At 43.3% G+C, this 19,225-nt stretch overlaps 1 protein-coding gene across 2 annotated transcripts in view; it reads right to left on the reverse strand.

The window, feature by feature from the left end:
• EFCC1 (EF-hand and coiled-coil domain containing 1) overlaps positions 1-19,225 on the reverse strand; it is an 87,569-nt gene that overhangs the window by 14,246 nt on the left and 54,098 nt on the right. For both annotated transcript variants that reach the window (XM_033926478.1, XM_033926477.1), the window contains exons 4-6: positions 7,860-7,995; positions 5,141-5,306; positions 3,868-4,026 (exon numbers count right to left, since the gene is read on the reverse strand). In XM_033926478.1, the coding sequence (XP_033782369.1) occupies positions 3,868-4,026; positions 5,141-5,306; positions 7,860-7,995 (461 nt within the window). The remainder of the gene's footprint in view (positions 1-3,867; positions 4,027-5,140; positions 5,307-7,859; positions 7,996-19,225) is intronic.

Genomic DNA, 19,225 nt, shown 5'->3' on the forward strand with positions numbered 1-19,225 from the left:
GTATATACAACCAAATCTATAACTCCTCTAGTACGTTCCACTCTCTCCTCATACATCTTCTGGTGTAAGCCTACTATCATTTTCGTCGCCCTCCTCTGGACCGCTTCAAGCCTTCTTACGTTCTTCGCCAGATACGGTCTCCAAAACTGAACACAATACTCCAAGTGGGGCCTCACCAATGACCTGTACAGGGGCATCAACACCTTCTTCCTTCTAATGGCTATGCTTCTCTTTATACAGCCCAGCATCCTTCTGGCAGCAGCCACTGCCTTGTCACACTGTTTTTTCACCTTTAGATCTTTGGACACTATCACCTCAAGGTCCCTCTCCCTGTCTGTGCATATCAGCTTCTCACCTTCCAGCATATAAGGTTCCTTCCGATTATTAATCCCCAAATGCATTACTCTGCATTTCTTTGCATTGAATTTTAGTTGCCAGGCATTAGACCACTCCTCTAACTCTTGCAGATCCATTTTCATATTTTCCACTCCCTCTTCTGTGTCTACTGTGTTACAAATCTTGGTATCATCTGCAAAAAGGCAAACTATTCCTTCTAACCCTTCAGCAATGTCACTTACATACATATTGAACAGGATTGGCCCCAGCACCGAACCCTGAGGGACTCCACTAGTCACCTTTCCTTCCTTCGAGCGACTTCCATTAACCACCACCCTCTGGTGTCTGTCCGACAGCCAGTTTCTGACCCAGTTCACCACTTTGGGTCCTAACTTCAGCCCTTCAAGTTTGTTCAACAGTCTCCTATGAGGAACTGTATCAAAGGCTTTGCTGAAATCCAAGTAAATTACATCTAGCATATGTCCTCGATCCAGCTCTCTGGTTACCCAATCAAAAAATTCAATCAGGTTCGTTTGGCACGATTTACCTTTTGTAAAGCCATGTTGCCTCGGATCCTGTAACCCCTTAGATTCAAGGAAGTACACTATCCTTTCTTTCAGCAACACTTCCATTATTTTTCCAACAACCGAAGTGAGGCTGTAGTTTCCCCGCTTCATCCCTGTGACCACTTTTGTGAATAGGGACCACATTCGCTCTCCTCCAGTCCCCGGGAACCACTCCCGTCTCCAGAGAACAAGTCTTTAATAGGACCCGCCAAAACCTCTCTGAGCTCCCTCAGTATCCTAGGATGGATCCCGTCTGGTTCCATTGCTTTGTCCATTTACAGTTTTTCAAGTTACTCATAAACACTCTCTTCCGCACAGAATCTACTCCATTTTCTCATGTAACTTTGCCAGACAATCTCAGTCCTTCTCCAGGATTGTCTTCTGTGAACACAGAACAGAAGTATTTGTTTAGCACATTTGCTTTTTCCTCATCACTCTCCACATATCGGTTCCTAGCATCCTTTAGTTTAGCAATTCCATTTTTCATCTTCCTCCTTTCACTAATATATCAGAAAAAATTTTTGTCTCCCTTTTTTACATTTTTAGCCATTTGTTCTTCCGCCTGCGCTTTTGCCAGACGTCTCTCTCTCTTGGCTTCTTTCAGTTTCACCCTGTAGTCATTTCTGCACTCCTCTTCTTGGGTTTGTTTTATATTTCACGAACGTCAACTCTTTCGCCTTTATTTTCTCTGCCACTAGTTTGGAGAACCATATCGGTTTAATTTTTCTCTTGTTTTTATTTATTTTCTTCACCTAAAAGTCCGTATCCATTTTTATTGCTTCTTTCAGCTTAGACCACTGTCTTTCCACTTCTCTTATGTCCTCCCATCCTAACAGCTCATTCTTCAGGTACTCTCCCATTTCATTAAAGTCCGTACGTTTGAAATCTAGGACTTTAAGTATTATGCGGCCGCTCTCCACTTTAGCCATTATATCAAACCAAACTGTTTGATGATCGCTACTTCCCAGGTAAGTACCCACTCGAACATTAGAGATATTCTCTCCATTTGTGAGGACCAGATCCAATATCGCTTTTTCCCTCATGGGTTCCGTCATTATTTGTCTGAGCAGAGCCTCTTGAAAAGCATCCACAATCTCCCTACTTCTTTCTGATTCCGCAGACAGAACATTCCAGTCCGCATCCGGCAGGTTGAAATCTTCCAACAGCAGCACCTCCTCTTTCCTTCCAAACTTTTGGATATCCACAATCAGATCCTTATCAATTTGCTGCGATTGAGTTGGAGGTCTGTAGACTACACCCACGTAGATAGAAGTTCCATCTTCTCTTTCCAGAGCGATCCATATTGCTTCTTCCTCTCCCCAGATCTCTTGCATTTCGGTTGCTTGGATATCTATCTTTACATAGAGAGCTACCTTTTTGACCATCTCTGTCCTTCCTAAAAAGATTATATCCTGGTATGTTTACATCCCATCCATGGGATTCACTGAGCCACGTCTCTGTGATAGCGACAATATCCAAATTTGTCTCTAACATCAGGGCTTGCAGATCATGAACTTTGTTGCTTAGACTGCAAGCATTTGTGGTCATCGCTTTCCAGCTATTTTTTTAGCGTATAGATTTTTGTTTCATTTCACTTTCTGTTGCAGTGCTAAGAAGTGAGTTGCTGATATTGTTTAGGTTGCAATCTTTACTACCATCACATCTTTTCTTTTGCCGGGGGTGGTCTCTATAATTGACCTTCATACATACACCACTCCCACCTTCTAGTTTAAATGCCTAGAAACATATTGTCTAAATTTCTCCGCAAGGTTTCTTTTTCATGCTGTGGTAATATGTAGCCCATCGGTGCAATATAGCTTCTTGTCCTTCCATGAATACCTGCCAACAGATACATCCTTCCCACATACACCCAACTACTCATTCTACCTATTTGCAGGTCGATTTGATGCGGAAGGAAGCCAGAATACCTGAAGAAATGTACTCTACACCCCTTCCATCCCCCACCCCATACACAACTACCCTCTTCACTCCTAAACATAGTCACACACATCCACTCACCTCAAACCACCTCCTTCCCTAAACACTCCTACAACATAATATTTGGGTGGTGATGTTGCTATTATACAGCCATGAAATGTTTTCAATGACGAGCTAATGAATGCTGAGCTTGATAGATCTTTGGTCTGATCCATTTTATCAGTCTTCATCCACAAGTCATGTAAACTAGTAGGGTCCCATCTTCCGGCATCATACATCTATGATCTTTCCTTTACTACTCTGAGAAGATGAGCAAAAAATAGCTCTGGTGACAGGATGATACTAGAGAGTTTTGAACCTAAAATGGTGGCTGTGCTAAGACTCTCTAAATTAAAAGCAAACCACAATAATCCTTAATGAGGGTGATCAATGGCATAGCGTGGGTAGAAGGCGCCCAGGGCGGTGGCACCCCCATGCCCTCCTCTCTATTACCCTCCACGCCGTCCCTGCCTTCCCGCACCTTCCCTTCCCCCCATGCCATACTCACACACTCCCTTCCCCCCTGTACCTCTTTAAATCTTCACCAGTGCGAGCAGCTTCTTCAGCCTGCTGCTCATGCCGGTGTTGGCTTTCCTTCTGTAACCAGGAAATGATTCGAGGGGAGCCAAGCCAGCATGAGCAACAGGCCAGAGAAGTTGCTCGCACTGATGACGATTTAAAGGTGGGGAGGGGGAAAGGATGGGTGTGAGCGTGGCATGGGGGGGCAGAGAGATGCTGGAACTCCCACCAAGATGGTGCCCGGAGCAGTCTGCACCCCATGCCCCTCCATTAGTATGCTACTGAGGGTGCTCTTTCGAGCAAGGACTGTCTTCTTTATGACTATAAATATGTGTACATATGGCAGCGCTATAGAAATAATTAATAGTAGTAGACATGATGCAAGTATATCACGAAGGTATATCCAAAACTTATACATACTAGTATTTCTGAAGCTTTCAGTGTGTATTGAGAATTTTCACCTTCTTACCAAGTCCTGAAGCTGCTGCAAGAGCTGCAAAACATCCAATAATTTCTCTTCCACCAGTGAAAGTCGAACTCTCTCTGTCTCCAACATTTGCAACTCCATCTTCAGTAGTTCAGTCTCCTCAGTCTTCTGCTGCAGCTCCCCCAGCAGGGGGCCTTTCATCTGCACAGTGCCACAGAGGAAGCCAAAAGCTTACAGCCTTTCATTATATCCCATCTCCCCATCATCTCTTTCCCAGAAACTGGTCAGGAACTAATTTTAGGCTTGCAGATGCCATTTTCCTTTACAAGCTGCCAAGAAGTCCCAAACTTTGAGTGGCAGATTTAAGCCATGCACCCAGCTCCATTCCACTCCTAGAGACTGACCAAATTTTGGGTTCAGTTTTGGCACCTAAACCAGCACAAATTCTGGGTTTGGGTTTCAGCTGAAAATGGCCGTATATTTATGGATGAAAAAGAAAATCCTCTCAACTAATCTGTGCCACTGCCCACAAGCCCAGGCCAGCCCCTACCCACATCCCAAGAGAAAATCTGACCTCCCAGGCTACCAACCAATTCTACCCTTCCCCTTCCGCCACCATTCAAACAATGGTTTGAATGGTGGCGGAAGGGGAAGCCTTCCCCAGGCCTACCTTCTATAATACTTGGTGGTCTAGTGGCTTCTTCAGGGAAGGAGCAATCCTGAATTGCTCCTTACACTTTCTGCTGGATTGTCAAAATGGTTAACACAACAAAGATCTCAATCTACCATGTAAAAACGGAGGACAAAAGCCTCAGGTGATATGTAGGACTGGATATCTTTCACAGACAACAAAACCTCCATGGAAGAAAAGGGATACAAGATAAGTAAGTGCTTGTTCTTTTTCAATTTTCTTTATTGAATCACACATTGGGTTAAATTAATTTGCCTATGAAAGATATCCAGTCCTAAAGATGAAGTGTTAAAACATAGTGCCGTGGCTTTTTTCCTCCATTTTTAGATAATAGATTGAGATCTTTGTTGTGTTTGGTGTGAAATTTCCAGATCTCATTTGTTGAATCTGAGTGTCTCATAGTCAAAATGGTGGCCACGACGTCTCATGGCAGTCTCGTGAGACTAGCATGGGAAGCTGCAACAACCCTTTTGGCATGGACAAGATCAATCCTCAGAATCTCTTGCTAACGCCATTTTCAATCTCAACATGGTGGCAGAACTAGTTGAACATGTGTGCCATGAATTTAAAAAGTGTCCCCTTATAGTATAAGATGAAATAAAGAACCATCATGAAGCTGATTACCTCTTTCACGTTGCTCTCAAGCATGTTTACTTCACATTCTTTAAGCTCCAGCTGTTCACTTAACTTGGCAATTCTTTCAACTAGTCCTACAATGGCATTCTTGCACTCCTCACTGCTAGCATTTCCAAAATAAGAGATGAGCTTTTTCACCATTTTGTCATCACATCTGTAAAACAAAAGAGTTTTATGAAATACAGTATTGCTTTTAAGGAAAGAACGTCCCACTTCACTACTAGCTATCCACCTATACATTCCTTTCTATGCATTTCACAACACTGACCAAAATGTCAGCTTCTACTCCGGAATTTTGGAAAATTTGTGCTGAGCTCCATATTTAAAAACCCAGCAGACAGATAATTTATCCAGATAAAGCTATCTGAATATTTGTAGCCAATTATTCAGTTGAATTTCTCTGGTTACGTTTTTCTTTTGATAGCCAGTTAAAGATATGTTCTTATATCAAAATTAATGTATTTGGATACATTTAGGTCTGCAGTTTGTGCTCTAGACAAGCATCCAGCCCCATTCCTTTGATCAAGCCCAGTATCCTGTTTCCAACAGTGGCCAACCCAAGTCGCATGTACCTAGCAAGATCCCAAACAGTAAAACAATTTATATGCTGCTTTTCCTAGGAATAAGCAGTGGATTTCCCCAAACCATCTTCAGAATGGCTTATGGACTTCATTTTTTAGGAAAACTATCCAAACCTTTTTAAAATCCTAATAAGCCAATCAGTTTCACTATATTGTCTGGCAACAAATTCCAGAGTTTAATTACACATAGAATGAAGAAATATTTTCTCTGGTTTGTTTTAAATCTACTACTTAGTAGTCTCATCACATGCCTCCTAGTCCAAGTATTTCTGGAAAGAGTAAAAAAGCAACTCCACTGAGTATTTTATAGACCTCTATCATAGCACCCCTGAGCCATCTTTTCTCAAGGCTGAAGAACCCTAGCTGCTCTAGACTTTCCTTATAGGGAAGTCATCCCATTCCTTTTATCATTTTCATTGCCCTTCTCAGTACCTTTTCTAATTCTGCTATATCTTTTTTGAGATACGGTGACCAGAACTGCATATAGTATTCAAGGTGCAGCCATACCATAGAGCGATACAAGGGCATGATAACATTTTCATCTTTGTCTTCCATTCCTTTCCTGATAAATCCCAACATTCTATTTGTTTTCTTAGCCACTGATGCACACTGAGCTAAGGGCTTCAATGTATCCTCAACGATGACATCTAGATCCTTATCCTGGGCGACTCCTAATGTGGAACCCTGAATCATGTCTATAGTTCAGGTTCCTCTTTCCCACATGTATCAGTTTACATTTGTTCATATTAAAAGTCAACTGGCATTTTGACGCCAAATTTATGCAAACAAGCAGTGGCATAGTGAAGGACATTTGCACTTGGGGTGGAGGCACCCTGCATTGCTAAGCTGCATGTCCCCCTTATGCACTCTGCCTTGCTCCTCAGCATCATTGTGCCCTGTGCCCCCCTGCACCTCTTCAAATCTTCACTGGCAGCAAGCAGGATCTCCTACCTGGCCTCAGCCCTATGAACAGGAAGTGATGTCAGAGGGAGGGCTGAGGCTGCTGTGAGCAAAAGGTAGAAGGTTCTGTTTGCGCTGAAGACTAGAAGAGGTATTAAAGGGGAAAGAGGAGAGGTGCTGGCACCCTCGCCACAAAGGCATTTGGAGCACGCTGGGGGTTACTACACCGTTGCAAACAAGGAGAACTTTTACCTAAGGGCTCCTTTACAAAGTGGCACTACCAATTAACGAGGAAGCCCATGGGAATTGAATAGGCTTCTTCTCATTTGGTGCACTGGTAACTGATGATAAACTCCATGTTGTCAAGCTGCAATCCGAAAAGTACCATTGAGCTCAAGACAACACTTCTACTACTTCTATGAGCTGATCCTTCACTACTTAATATTTTTGTTGCATTAAGAAATATACAAATTTTGGCTGGAAAATTCAGGTGTTTTTCTTATAAAAATATTACAACCTGCAAAAATCCTTATCAAAGATATTTAATATAAAAAGCAAAAAGATGTATTAAATAATGAAGAACATTTTTGGTACTCTTTTTCCGAACACAGACACCGGAGCGGGTCCTCCACAGTCCAAATGCAGCCCAAGATGTCCTCCTGTTTTCTGCTGCTATGACTGTATTCCCTGTCCAGATAGAGAGATCTCCAGCCAGAGTGGACCCCTGAAAAAGGCAAATATTGCCGAAACAGGGCCTGGTCATCTGACTACAGCAAGGACTTCATTTCTTAGTAGAGTGTTTGGCTTTCATATATTTGTGATTATTATATTTGCATTGGAAGTCCAGGAATTGGTTCTACACAGCTTGCTTATGGACATCTGTTCTTTTATGCTACCCAGGTCCATTGCTGTGGGAGTTTGGACCGTCCTTGAGGTGTTGACCACTCCATAGTGTTGTTTGTTTCTTATATAATGAATAAAACATTTCTGTTGGGAATAAAGGTTTTAGTTTGATAATGCATACAAATAAAGGCCCTCTTTTACTAAGCACATGGCCTGGAGTGCTAAATGCTTCGACGCTCATAGAATTCCTATGAGTGTTAGAGCAAAGTCAGAGCATTTAGCACTCCAGGCTGCAGTAGATACCTCTATTGTGAGCCAAAGTTAAATATACATCCTCAGCAAATGATAACACAAAACGGTTGGCTTCCATAAAATGGACATACCCACTGCCACAGCAGGAAAGCCGGGCCAAGAGTTTCTGCTCTTCTGCTACCCGAAAGTGTTGCTCCCCTGTCCATTTCTCCTCTTCTTCATCTGAGGCAGCCTGCCCCTCTACAGAACGAAACATTTGATCCTCCACTAGAAATTTGAATAAACAAATTACAATTTCCTGATGATAAGTTTCTAAGCTTTCTGTGGTTACAACCCCATTTTAGCAGCCACAGACAAGCACAGAACCCCCAAACACCTATGCCTCTGACCCTAGACCTCATATAGAGTCAGCTTCAGCACTGCCCTCATCCCCTGCCTTCCATGTCTCCTGTTAAATCCACACAGACTTATTTATAATGTGGGCTTAACAAGGACTGATAATTAGTTTGCATGATTTCGGATGACTGAAAACTAATATGTGATATTACCTCACTTTTTTATGCTGATTCCAGGACCGTTCTTAGTTTTCTTCTATCACGTACAGGTTTTTTTTCACAATTTTATGTCAAAGATTTATTGCTGTGCCAGTAGGTAATGAATATTGTAGGAGGGATATTTCTCAATAAAGACCTGTAAGCCTTTATGCTGGCACAACTGTTGCTGCTAGTTGTTACTGTGTGACCTTGAAAGTATCATTTATTTCAGGCACTTGCATTACCAGTGCTGTTCTCATTTTATTACTCTGTTGTGATTGCAGGTACTACAATGTCTACACATAGACATCATTTACCTTGACTTCCAAAAAGCCTTCGACAAGGCTAACAGCACTAACGGCTGCTTAAGAAGCTGTGGAACCACGGGGTGCAAGGGGATGTCCACCGATGGATCAAAAACTGGCTGGCAGGCAGGAAACAGAGGGTTGGAGTAAAGGGCCATTACTCAGACTGGCAATGGGTCACGAGCGGAGTTCCACAGGGGTCGGTGCTGGGACCGCTCCTGTTCAATATATTTATTAACGACCTGGAGGCGGGAACAAATTGTGAGGTTATAAAATTTGCGGATGATATCAAACTCTGCAGCAAGGTTAGAACCGCGGAAGACTGCAAAGACTGCAAGACTGAGGACCTGCAAAGGGACCTGTCGACACTGGAAGAGTGGGCAAAAAAGTGGCAAATGAGCTTTAACATAGAGAAATGCAAGGTCATGCATGTAGGGAAAAAGAACCCGATGTTCAGCTACAAAATGGGGGGATCACTGCTAGGGGTAAGTAACCTTGAAAGAGACCTGGGGGTGATGGTAGACACAACATTGAAGGCGTCGGCACAATGCGCGATGGCCTCAAGGAAAGCAAACCAAATGTTGGGTATTATTAAGTAGGGTATCACGGCCAGGACGAAGGAAGTTATCTTGCCACTGTTCCGTGCAATGGTGCGCCCGCATCTGGAGTACTGTGTCCAGTACTGGTCGCCATACCTCAAGAAGGACATGACGGTACTTGAGGGAGTCCAGAGAAAAGCGACTAAACTGATAAAGGGTATGGAAAACTTCTCATATGCTGACAGGCTGAAAAAGCTGGGGCTATTCTCACTGGAAAAGCAGAGACTTAGAGGAGACATGATAGAAACCTTCAAAATCCTGAAGGGCATAGAAAAGGTAGACAGGGACAGATTCTTCACACTGTGGGGAACCACAAGTACATGGGGGGGGACACTCAGAGAAATTAAAAGGGGGCAAGTTTAGAACAAACGCTAGGAAATTCTTTTTCACCCAGAGGGTGGTGGACACATGGAATGCGCTTCCGGAGGCCGTGATAGGCCAGAGCACGTTACAGGGCTTCAAAGAGGGTTTGGATAGGTTCCTAGAGGATAAGGGGATTGAGGGGTACAGATAGGAGTTGAGGTAGGTTATAGGAATAGTCAAGGCCCATTGCACAGGTGATGGGCCTGGAGGGCCGCCGCGGGGGCGGACCCCTGGTCTGACCCAGCAGAGGCAAATTCTTATACGCAAGTGTGTGAACAATCCAAATGTTTTCTGTTACATTTGTGGAAATTATACAGTGCTGAAGCAAAGAACGGATATAACAGACTTTGTGAAAAAAGCTTACTATGTTTATTTTAAAGTGAAGCTTAGTGACCAGGATAAGGCATGGGTGCCAAAGAAAGCTTGCCGCTATTGTGTTGAGAGGGTAAAGATTGTATACAAAAGGAAAGAAATAAAGTTGTTATTATTATTATTATTTGCAATTCCTATGGTGTGGAGAGAGCCTAAAGACCACCTTAATGACTGTTACTTCTGTTTAGTTAATGTTCAGGGGTGCAATTCGAAAAATAAAAACCAAATTGTGTAGCTAAGCATTCCTTCAGCCATTAGGCCAGTTCCACATGGAGAAGACCTGCATGCTCCTCTTTCTCCAGCTGTTTTAGAGAACCTGGCAGTAGATGATATTGTAAGTGAACTTGACGCAATCACCAAAGACGATACTGATGATGTCTACCAGCCTGAATACGACTTTACTTCACAACTGTTCTCTCAGAGTGTACGTAATGATCTAGTACGTAATTTGAATTTGCCTAAGAAATCTGCAGAACTACTTGGCTCCCGCTTAAAAGTAAGAATCTTCTGGAACCAGGAACACACTACTCATGGTACAGACACAGAAAAAAAGAACTAGTTCCTTTATTCTCACATAACGATTCCTTGGTTTACTGCAATAACATAACTGAGTCAATGCACTTATATGGCACTAAACATGATCTTACTCATTGGAGACTTTTTATAGACTCATCAAAGAGGAGCCTCAAAGGCGTGTTACTGCATAATGGGAATGTGTATGGGTCCATTCCTGTGGCCCATTCAGTTCAAATGAAAGACATTCAAGAACATGAAGCTACTTTTAACAAGTATCCAGTATGAGGAACACAAATGGCTTATCTGCGGTGACTTCAAAGTTATAGGAATGCTATTAGGACAACAAGTTGGGTTCACTAAAATGCCTTGTTTTCTATGTGAATGGGACAGTTGGGCAAAGCAAAGCCATTGGAGTGTGAGAGTTTGGCTAGAGCAGTGAAATTTTAACATCCTGCATGAACCGCTTGTAGACCCCCCAAAAAATCCTGCTTCCACCACTACACATCAAATTGGGCTTGATAAAGCAGTTTGTAAGGGCTCTACCACAGGATAGGCCCTGCTTAAAGTACCTTTCTAAGAAATTTCCCTTCATCACACAAGAAAAATTGAAAGCTGGAATTTTTGTTGGTCCTCAAATAAAGAAACTTATGAAGGATGAAGATATTGATAAAACAATGAATGAGAGCAAAAAAGATGCCTAATTACAGGGCCATTGTTGAAACAATGTTGGAAAATTTCAAGAAGTTGGGTTGTAACATGAGTGTAAAAGTTCACTTTCTACATTTCCATATCAACTAATTTCAGGAAAATCTGGGACATTATAGTGAAGAACAAGGTGAACGTTTCACCAAGATATTAAGGAGATGGAGAGGAGGTACCAGGGGAGATGGAATGAAACTATGATGGCTGACTACTGTTGGATGTTGAAGAGGGACAGTCAAGATCTTCAAGGATCTGCAAGGAAGTCAAAGAGGAGAAAGTTTGAAAATTAATGAAACACTGTTTGCTTTTTGTTTTGTTATAGGGTAGTCAAGAAATAAATTAGGGCAGTTCTTTACAGTATTTTAAAAATGTGTTTGTAATAAAAACTGACCTTGTGTGAAATGGTGTTTGAATACATTTGTGCTTAACATAACTTCTTATTTTGTGTAAAATGCTGACATGATAGGCAAAAATGGAAGTCATTTTTAGAATCAGCATAAAAAATTGATTCAAGAACAACTACTTTTAAGAAATCATCTGAGTAAAAGTTTTAAAATGCAGACTGGTGGGGTTCTTTTTAACCAGCCTGTTTCTGACCCTAAATATAGACTTTATAACCCCATTTGGAACTACAAGCCACAGCTTGGGAAATGCTACCTTTGAAGATTTTAATACACAGAAGTTTTTCAGTATTTCTAAAGCCTGGAATGACTGTACATGTTGCTTTTGGTTTGGTTTGGTTTTTTTAATCTCAGTAGCTGTAAAAATACTCAAATATAAAAATATAGTTGATGATGGCAAATAAAGACCAATCCCTGGATTCTATAAAAGTCATATAAATTTGGGGCCACAAATAATTAATGGGCTCTCATGATTTAATTACTGGAGTTAACAAGCACTTAATTGGCACCAGTCCTACAAGAACACAAACCAAGTTCTGCCTCTAGCCCCACCCAATTCCGCCTTTAGCCCCACCCCCACAAAGCCTTATCTTTGTTTTCCAATCTCCAGGCCACATCTGGAGGGACTTCAAGCATGCAAGGATGCCTGTGACATCATCATGCATGCTTGGAGGCCCTCCAGACACAGCCAGGAAGTCAGGGTTTTCCAATACTCCGACAAACTACTGGGTTTTGGAAAGTCCGTCCAAACACCCAGACAGTCCTCTAAAAAGAGGACATATCCAGGTTTTCCCAGACATTGGTAACCCTATTTCTAGTCCAATACCACAAACATCTGATCTGCTGGCCAATTTTTACGTAGAACAGTATGAAATATCTTAAGTCCAAACAAGTAACATCCACTATGTCTCCTTCATCCACCACTTATGTACCAGGGGAACAGGGTTTGATCCCCCTGTAGTTCCTTGTGACTCTGGGCAAGCCACTTAACCCTCCATTATCCCACGAACAAAATAAGTACCAGTATATACCAGTATATGCAAACTATAATATGCCATATTGGTGGGGGTGCCGACACCCCTCCTCCTCTCTGTCCCACTCCTCCCCTTCCCATGCACGTGCCCCCTTCCCTTCCCATGTACCTCTAGTTGTTCACTGCTGTGAGTAACAACTTTAACATGCTCCTCACAACCGCATCGTCTCTCCTACTGATGTCACTTCCAGGTGCTGCACATAGGAAGTGACATCAGTGGGAGAGATGACGTGGTCGCAAGGAGCAGGTTGAAGTTCTTGTTGCTGGCAGCGGTGAACAACTAGAGGTACGGGGGAAGCAAGTGCGGCAGGGGAGGAAGAAGTGGGGAGGGGGCTTAGATGAGGGGGGGAGGGGCACCACTGCCCTGGGCGCCTCTTGACCTCACTATGCTATTGTCTCCTCCCCTGAAGTTAGATGAGTAGGTCTGTAATTGCTTGCCTCCTTCCATTTTGGTGTAGCAATATTATATCTGATGCCAGAGAACCGCCCTCATCTTATTTTTCTGTCCTTTTATCTTGGAATATATACACAATTGAGTCCCAAGACCTTATCCACTCTTGTTTTGCTAGTGCTTCAAGTAGCCGCCTCCTCTGCACTTATCAATGCAATTTCCAGGTTAGATTTGCCACTTCCTCCTCTAAATAATAAATAAAAGATTTTTGCCTTTTGCTGGTCGTTTTACTTGACAAATAGTCTACTCTAGGTCAGGGGTGTAGCTACAGGTGGGCCCACCCAATCTCGGCTCAGGCCTGCCCAGACACTCCCAAGATGACACAACAGGCATGTAGGAAATAACTACCCGGCACTCGCTGCAGCAGCTCAGGCACTGCATCTGGGCCAGCTGCAATGGCACAGTCCCAGCTCCAGAGGTGTTGGAGCAGATATGGCTTGATGGCGTGATTAGTGGGGGGTGGGAGGGAGGGAAGAGAGAGGCTGGGGCGGGAAGGGAGGGAAAGTTGTCCACTTTGGGCTCATGCCTGCCCAAAATTGTTTGTCTGGCTACACCACTGCTCTAGGCTTCTATCCATCATTCTTTTAGTAAAGAATTCCTGAGGGACTCTATGAAAATAAAAAATCTGCACAGATTATTTTAAAATTCTATAAATTACATTCATCAAACTTAATACAGTACAAACATTGTGGGTGGAATATTAAATTGTTTTAAACTATTAGTTATTTTAAACTTCAAAACAGAAAAAGGTTTGTACTGAAAAATACAAAATGCTTAAGCTCTTGGTGCATAATTCCCTCAAATTACTAGTGCATCATAATTAAGAGTTTATCCCTTTATCTTACCTATTGTCCCTGCAGTTTTGTGACTCTCTTCTATATTTCTAAGGAAAGCTTTTTTTTTTCTCTCTCCTCCTTTTATTGATTGGGCAATTTTCTTCTCCACTGGGGCCTTTGCTCTTCTGGCGGAATGTCTGTCCCTATGTCATGTCTGTCTGTCCAAGTTAGATTGTAAGCGCTTCCAAGCAAGGATCATCTATAAATGTCAAAATGTACTCACTGCATACTCCTTTCAGTGCTATATAAGTGATAAGTAGTAGTTGTAGTAATAGTAAATGGCACTGGAAGCTGCCAAAGATGGAGATGGCCAATGGAGTGTCAGAGGAAAGACAGAGCCAGTGACATGCAGCTAACATGTCCAAATAGCATTTAAAAGTACCTTTTTGAAGATGTATGTGATGATTAATCTAATACAATCAGTTGTAATAATATTCAGGTGGCAAAAAAACCAGCAATGTTGATTTTCAGTGGTGGCATCAACATCTGTGTTAAATGAAATATCAGTACTGGCATTTTATTTAATATGTATATTCAGCGCCTTTGTTATAAACATGAAGTGGCACTGACTGTTCCCCATATTCCATAACAGGTTACTTAAATTTACATGACAGCTGTGTGCATACATTTGTAGATTGCTGCCACCCACATACAACTTACCCACATAAATGTCAACATCATGTCTTATCACTATTGTATAATCATGTACTGTACTCAAATGCTCTAGCATGGAAGTCTTAGAGAGGCATTCACAGGGAAGAAGCAGGAGTGGGGCATAGGTGGAGCCAACACTGACGCAGGTATCTTGCAATTAGTTGCACATGTAATTGTTGCATTAAAATGTGATCATTTACCCAAGACCTGTCATACATGTTCATGCCTAAATTTCAAAGCAATGACATGGGTTTATACTGCTATTTTATAAAGGAGACTTATGAATGTAAGTGTCCTTATTGAATAGGCTCACTACCACATGGTTCAGCTGTCTAAATGGAAACTCCTTGTTACAGAACTGCCTCCTATATGTAATATACACAGGGCTGGTGTTAGATGTACCGGAGCCTAGTGCAGAAATTAAGGAGGCAGCCCCCCAATTCCTTTCTTCCCAATTTCCACACATCCCAGGTGCCTTGTCATACAGTATTTCTTCTCTCTTCCCACCATCCACTGGTCCACCATCTCTTTCCAGCTACCCTCCCATCCAGCATCTCTCCCTCCCCCCCACTCCCAGGTCCACCAAATTCCCTCCCATCTACAGCCTTCCTTTCACATACCAGTCCAAAGCAACCCCTCCCCCACCTCACCTTAAAATGCAAATCTTTGATGCTACCCATGGCCTCCTTGGTGCTCTTCCTCTGCTAAAGCCTGTCAAAGTGGAAACAGGATGTTGCATCAGAGGAGGGCAGGCTGTGGAAGAGGAAGAGTGCTGTGGAGGCCGCAGGCAGTGCCAGAGATTCACTGCTGTGCTGGTGATCACCTTGCATTTTAAAAGGAGAGGAGGGGGACTTCATACCAGGGTGGAGAGAAGGGAAGGAAGAAAATCCTGGAGAAGGACCGAGATTGTCTGGCAAAGTTACACGAGAAAATGGAGTAGATTCTGCGCCGTTCACGGAGGAGGGTGTTTATGAGCAACTTGAAAAACTGAAGGTGGACAAAGCGATGGGACCAGACGGGATCCATCCCAGGATACTAAGGGAGCTCAGAGAGGTTCTGGCGAGTCCTATTAAAGACTTGTTCAACAAAAATCTCGGGAGACGGGAGTGATTCCTGGGGATTGGAGGAGAGCGGATGTGGTCCCTATTCATAAAAGTGGTCACAGGGATGAAGCAGGAAACTACAGGCCGGTGAGCCTCACTTCAGTTGTTGGAAAAATAATGGAAGTGTTGCTGAAAGAAAGGATAGTGTATTTCCTTGAATCTAATGGGTTACAGGATCCGAGGCAACATGGCTTTACAAAAGGTAAATCGTGCCAAACGAACCTGATTGAATTTTTTGATTGGGTAACCAGAGAGCTGGATCGAGGACATATGCTAGATGTAATTTACTTGGATTTCAGCAAAGCCTTTGATACAGTTCCTCATAGGAGGCTGTTGAACAAACTTGAAGGGCTGAAGTTAGGACCCAAAGTGGTGAACTGGGTCAGAAACTGGCTGTCGGACAGACGCCAGAGGGTGGTGGTTAATGGAAGTCGCTCGAAGGAAGGAAAGGTGACTAGTGGAGTCCTTCAGGGTTCGGTGCTGGGGCCAATCCTGTTCAATATGTATGTAAGTGACATTGCTGAAGGGTTAGAAGGAAAAGTGTGCCTTTTTGCAGATGATACCAAGATTTGTAACAGAATAGATACCGAAGAGGGAGTGGAGAATATGAAAAAGGATCTGCAAAAGTTAGAGGAATGGTCTAATGCCTGGCAACTAAAATTCAATGCAAAGAAATGCAGAGTAATGCATTTGGGGATTAATAATAGGAAGGAACCGTATATGCTGGGAGGAGAGAAGCTGATATGCACGGACGGGGAGAGGGACCTTGGGGTGATAGTGTCCGAAGATCTAAAGGCGAAAAAACAGTGTGACAAGGCAGTGGCTGCTGCCAGAAGGATTCTGGGCTGTATAAAGAGAGGCGTAGTCAGTAGAAGGAAGAAGGTGTTGATGCCCCTGTACAGGTCATTGGTGAGGCCCCACTTGGAGTATTGTGTTCAGTTTTGGAGACCGTATCTGGCGAAAGACGTAAGAAGACTTGAGGCGGTCCAGAGGAGGGCGACGAAAATGATAGGAGGCTTGCGCCAGAAGACATATGAAAAGAGACTGGAAGCCCTGAATATGTATACCCTAGAGCAGGGGTGTCAAAGTCCCTCCTTGAGGGCCGGAATCCAGTCGGGTTTTCAGGATTTCCCCAATGAATATGCATTGAAAGCAGTGCATGCAAATAGATCTCATGCAGATTCATTGGGGAAATCCTGAAAACCCGACTGGATTCTGGCCCTCGAGGACCGACTTTGACACCTGTGCCCTAGAGGAAAGGAGAGACAGGGGAGATATGATTCAGACGTTCAAATACTTAAAGGGTATTAACGTAGAACAAAATCTTTTCCAGAGAAAGGAAAATGGTAAAACCAGAGGACATAATTTGAGGTTGAGGGGTGGTAGATTCAGGGGCAATGTTAGGAAATTCTACTTTACGGAGAGGGTGGTGGATGCCTGGAATGCGCTCCCGAGAGAGGTGGTGGAGAGTAAAACTGTGACTGAGTTCAAAGAAGCGTGGGATGAACACAGAAGATTTAGAATCAGAAAATAATATTAAATATTGAACTAAGGCCAGTTACTGGGCAGACTTGCACGGTCTGTGTCTGTGTATGGCCGTTTGGTGGAGGATGGGCAGGGGAGGGCTTCAATGGCTGGGAGGGTGTAAGTCTTAACAGAGATTTCGGCAGGTGGAACCCAAGCATAGTACCGGGTAAAGCTTTGGATTCTTGCCCAGAAATAGCTAAGAAGAAGAAAAAAAAAAAATTTAAATTGAATCAGGTTGGGCAGACTGGATGGCCCATTCGGGTCTTTATCTGCCGTCATCTACTATGTTACTATGTTTTTAGGAGCCACTGGAATGGAGAGAGGAGTCTTGAGGTTTTCATAGAAAGTCTCTCATAGAATATCATGGAGCAAGAGCTTCAACAGGTCTTTAGGAAGCTGATCATAATCCAGAGCCTCCAAGAACTCCTTGCTATGCTTGGAATCCGTTTTTAGTGGGATGGAAAGATCTTCAGATATCTGACGGAGAAATTTAGAAAAAGAAGACCGCTCAGAAAAAGCAGAAGGTCTTTGAGGTGATCATTGAGGTGAATCTGATCCAGAAGAGTCCTCATCTGCAGTAGAGTGGTTCCTGTTCTGAGACTCCAAATAAATCTGAATCCTGTATGGAATGAGGACGGTGTGGAAGACTCGGTGTCAAAGCCTTGAGATGCTTGGTCTTATGAGAGAGCTTCCGGTACCGCACCAGAGTAACCTCTCTCAGTGTTTGAGTTGAGGATGACTGGTGCCATGTAGATGGATCAATCGACTCCTATGTCGATGGTCTCTGCACCGGTGGAGCATCAGATTGAGGTGCAGTCTGTTTTGTTCGTTGCTCAGACTGAACCGCCTGGAAAGTCGGTGTCGACATGGCCATAATCTGAGTTGGCACCAACATTTGAAAATGCTCACCCAATTCCTCCCGAAGCAAACTGTCAATCTTTTGCTTAAGGGAGAGCACCGGTACTGCAGGCTTTTTAGCAGGTTCCACCAGTCCGGTAATGAGGAGGCCGATGTCAAGGCAATCACCAAAATCGGGACCGGGAGCTTATGGGATTTTTTGAGGTTTGCATGACTTGACTCAATGCCACTTTGACTTGAGTCCAAGATGGGGTATGGGAAGGCTTCTTAACTGGCTTACCCACTGGAGGTTGCGACACCAGAGATGTTTCTGCCAGTGTCGATGAGTGCGGTGTTGCCTTGGTCGGTGCCAGTAGTAATGTGACACTGAACAAACGTTGTTGAAGAATGCGGTTTTTCAAAGTCCTTTTTTGAAGTGATGAATGAGTACAGAATTCTGGACGGTGCTTAGGCTCTAGACACTGGAGACACTAGCGGTGTGGGTCAGTCACAGAGATGGGCTGAGCACAGCAACCATACTTCTTAAATCCCATCTGCGGGCGTGATATCAACGGGAATACGGCCTCGGCAAAATCGAAATTGAAGGCCAAGGTGGTACAACAGGCCCCACTGGGCCAAAAACTCGCGAGGGATAAAAAAAGTTTTTTTTTAATCGAAGTAACGCTAACAAAAATAAAAGAACACGAAAATGACCAAAAAGTCACTGACGCGAGAGCGGAAAGGCAAAAAAGTTTTCAACAGCTGTTGAAATGCATCTTCTTAGTTCCATAGAAACTAAGAAACTGAGGGACCGCATGCCTACATCGGGCGGGAAGGCACTTGCGCATGCGCGGTGCAGGCTAATCACAAACTTTCTAAAGCTTAAAGTTGCAATTCACTTTTCAAGTGTCCGTACTGGGGCTCCATCGGTGACGTCACCCATGTGTGAGAATATGCTGCCTGCTTGTCCTGGGATAAAGGGGCATTATAACATTCTTAGTCTTATTAACCAACCCTTTTAAAATAATTCCTAGCATCTTGTTTGCTTTTTTGGCCACCACTACACACTGAGCATGAGGTTTCATTGTATTGTTTACAAAGACACCCAGATCCTTTTCTTGGGTGCTAATCCCCAAGGTGGACCCTAGCATCTGGTAATTGTGATTTGGGTTATTCTTCCCAAAGTGCATCACTTTGCATTAGTCCACATTAAATTTCATTTTCCACTTGGATGCCCAGTCTTCCAATTTCCTAAGGTCTGCAAT

The sequence above is a fragment of the Geotrypetes seraphini genome, chromosome 17 (genome assembly GCF_902459505.1).
Source record: "Geotrypetes seraphini chromosome 17, aGeoSer1.1, whole genome shotgun sequence".
Classification (NCBI taxonomy): Eukaryota; Metazoa; Chordata; class Amphibia; order Gymnophiona; family Dermophiidae; genus Geotrypetes; species Geotrypetes seraphini.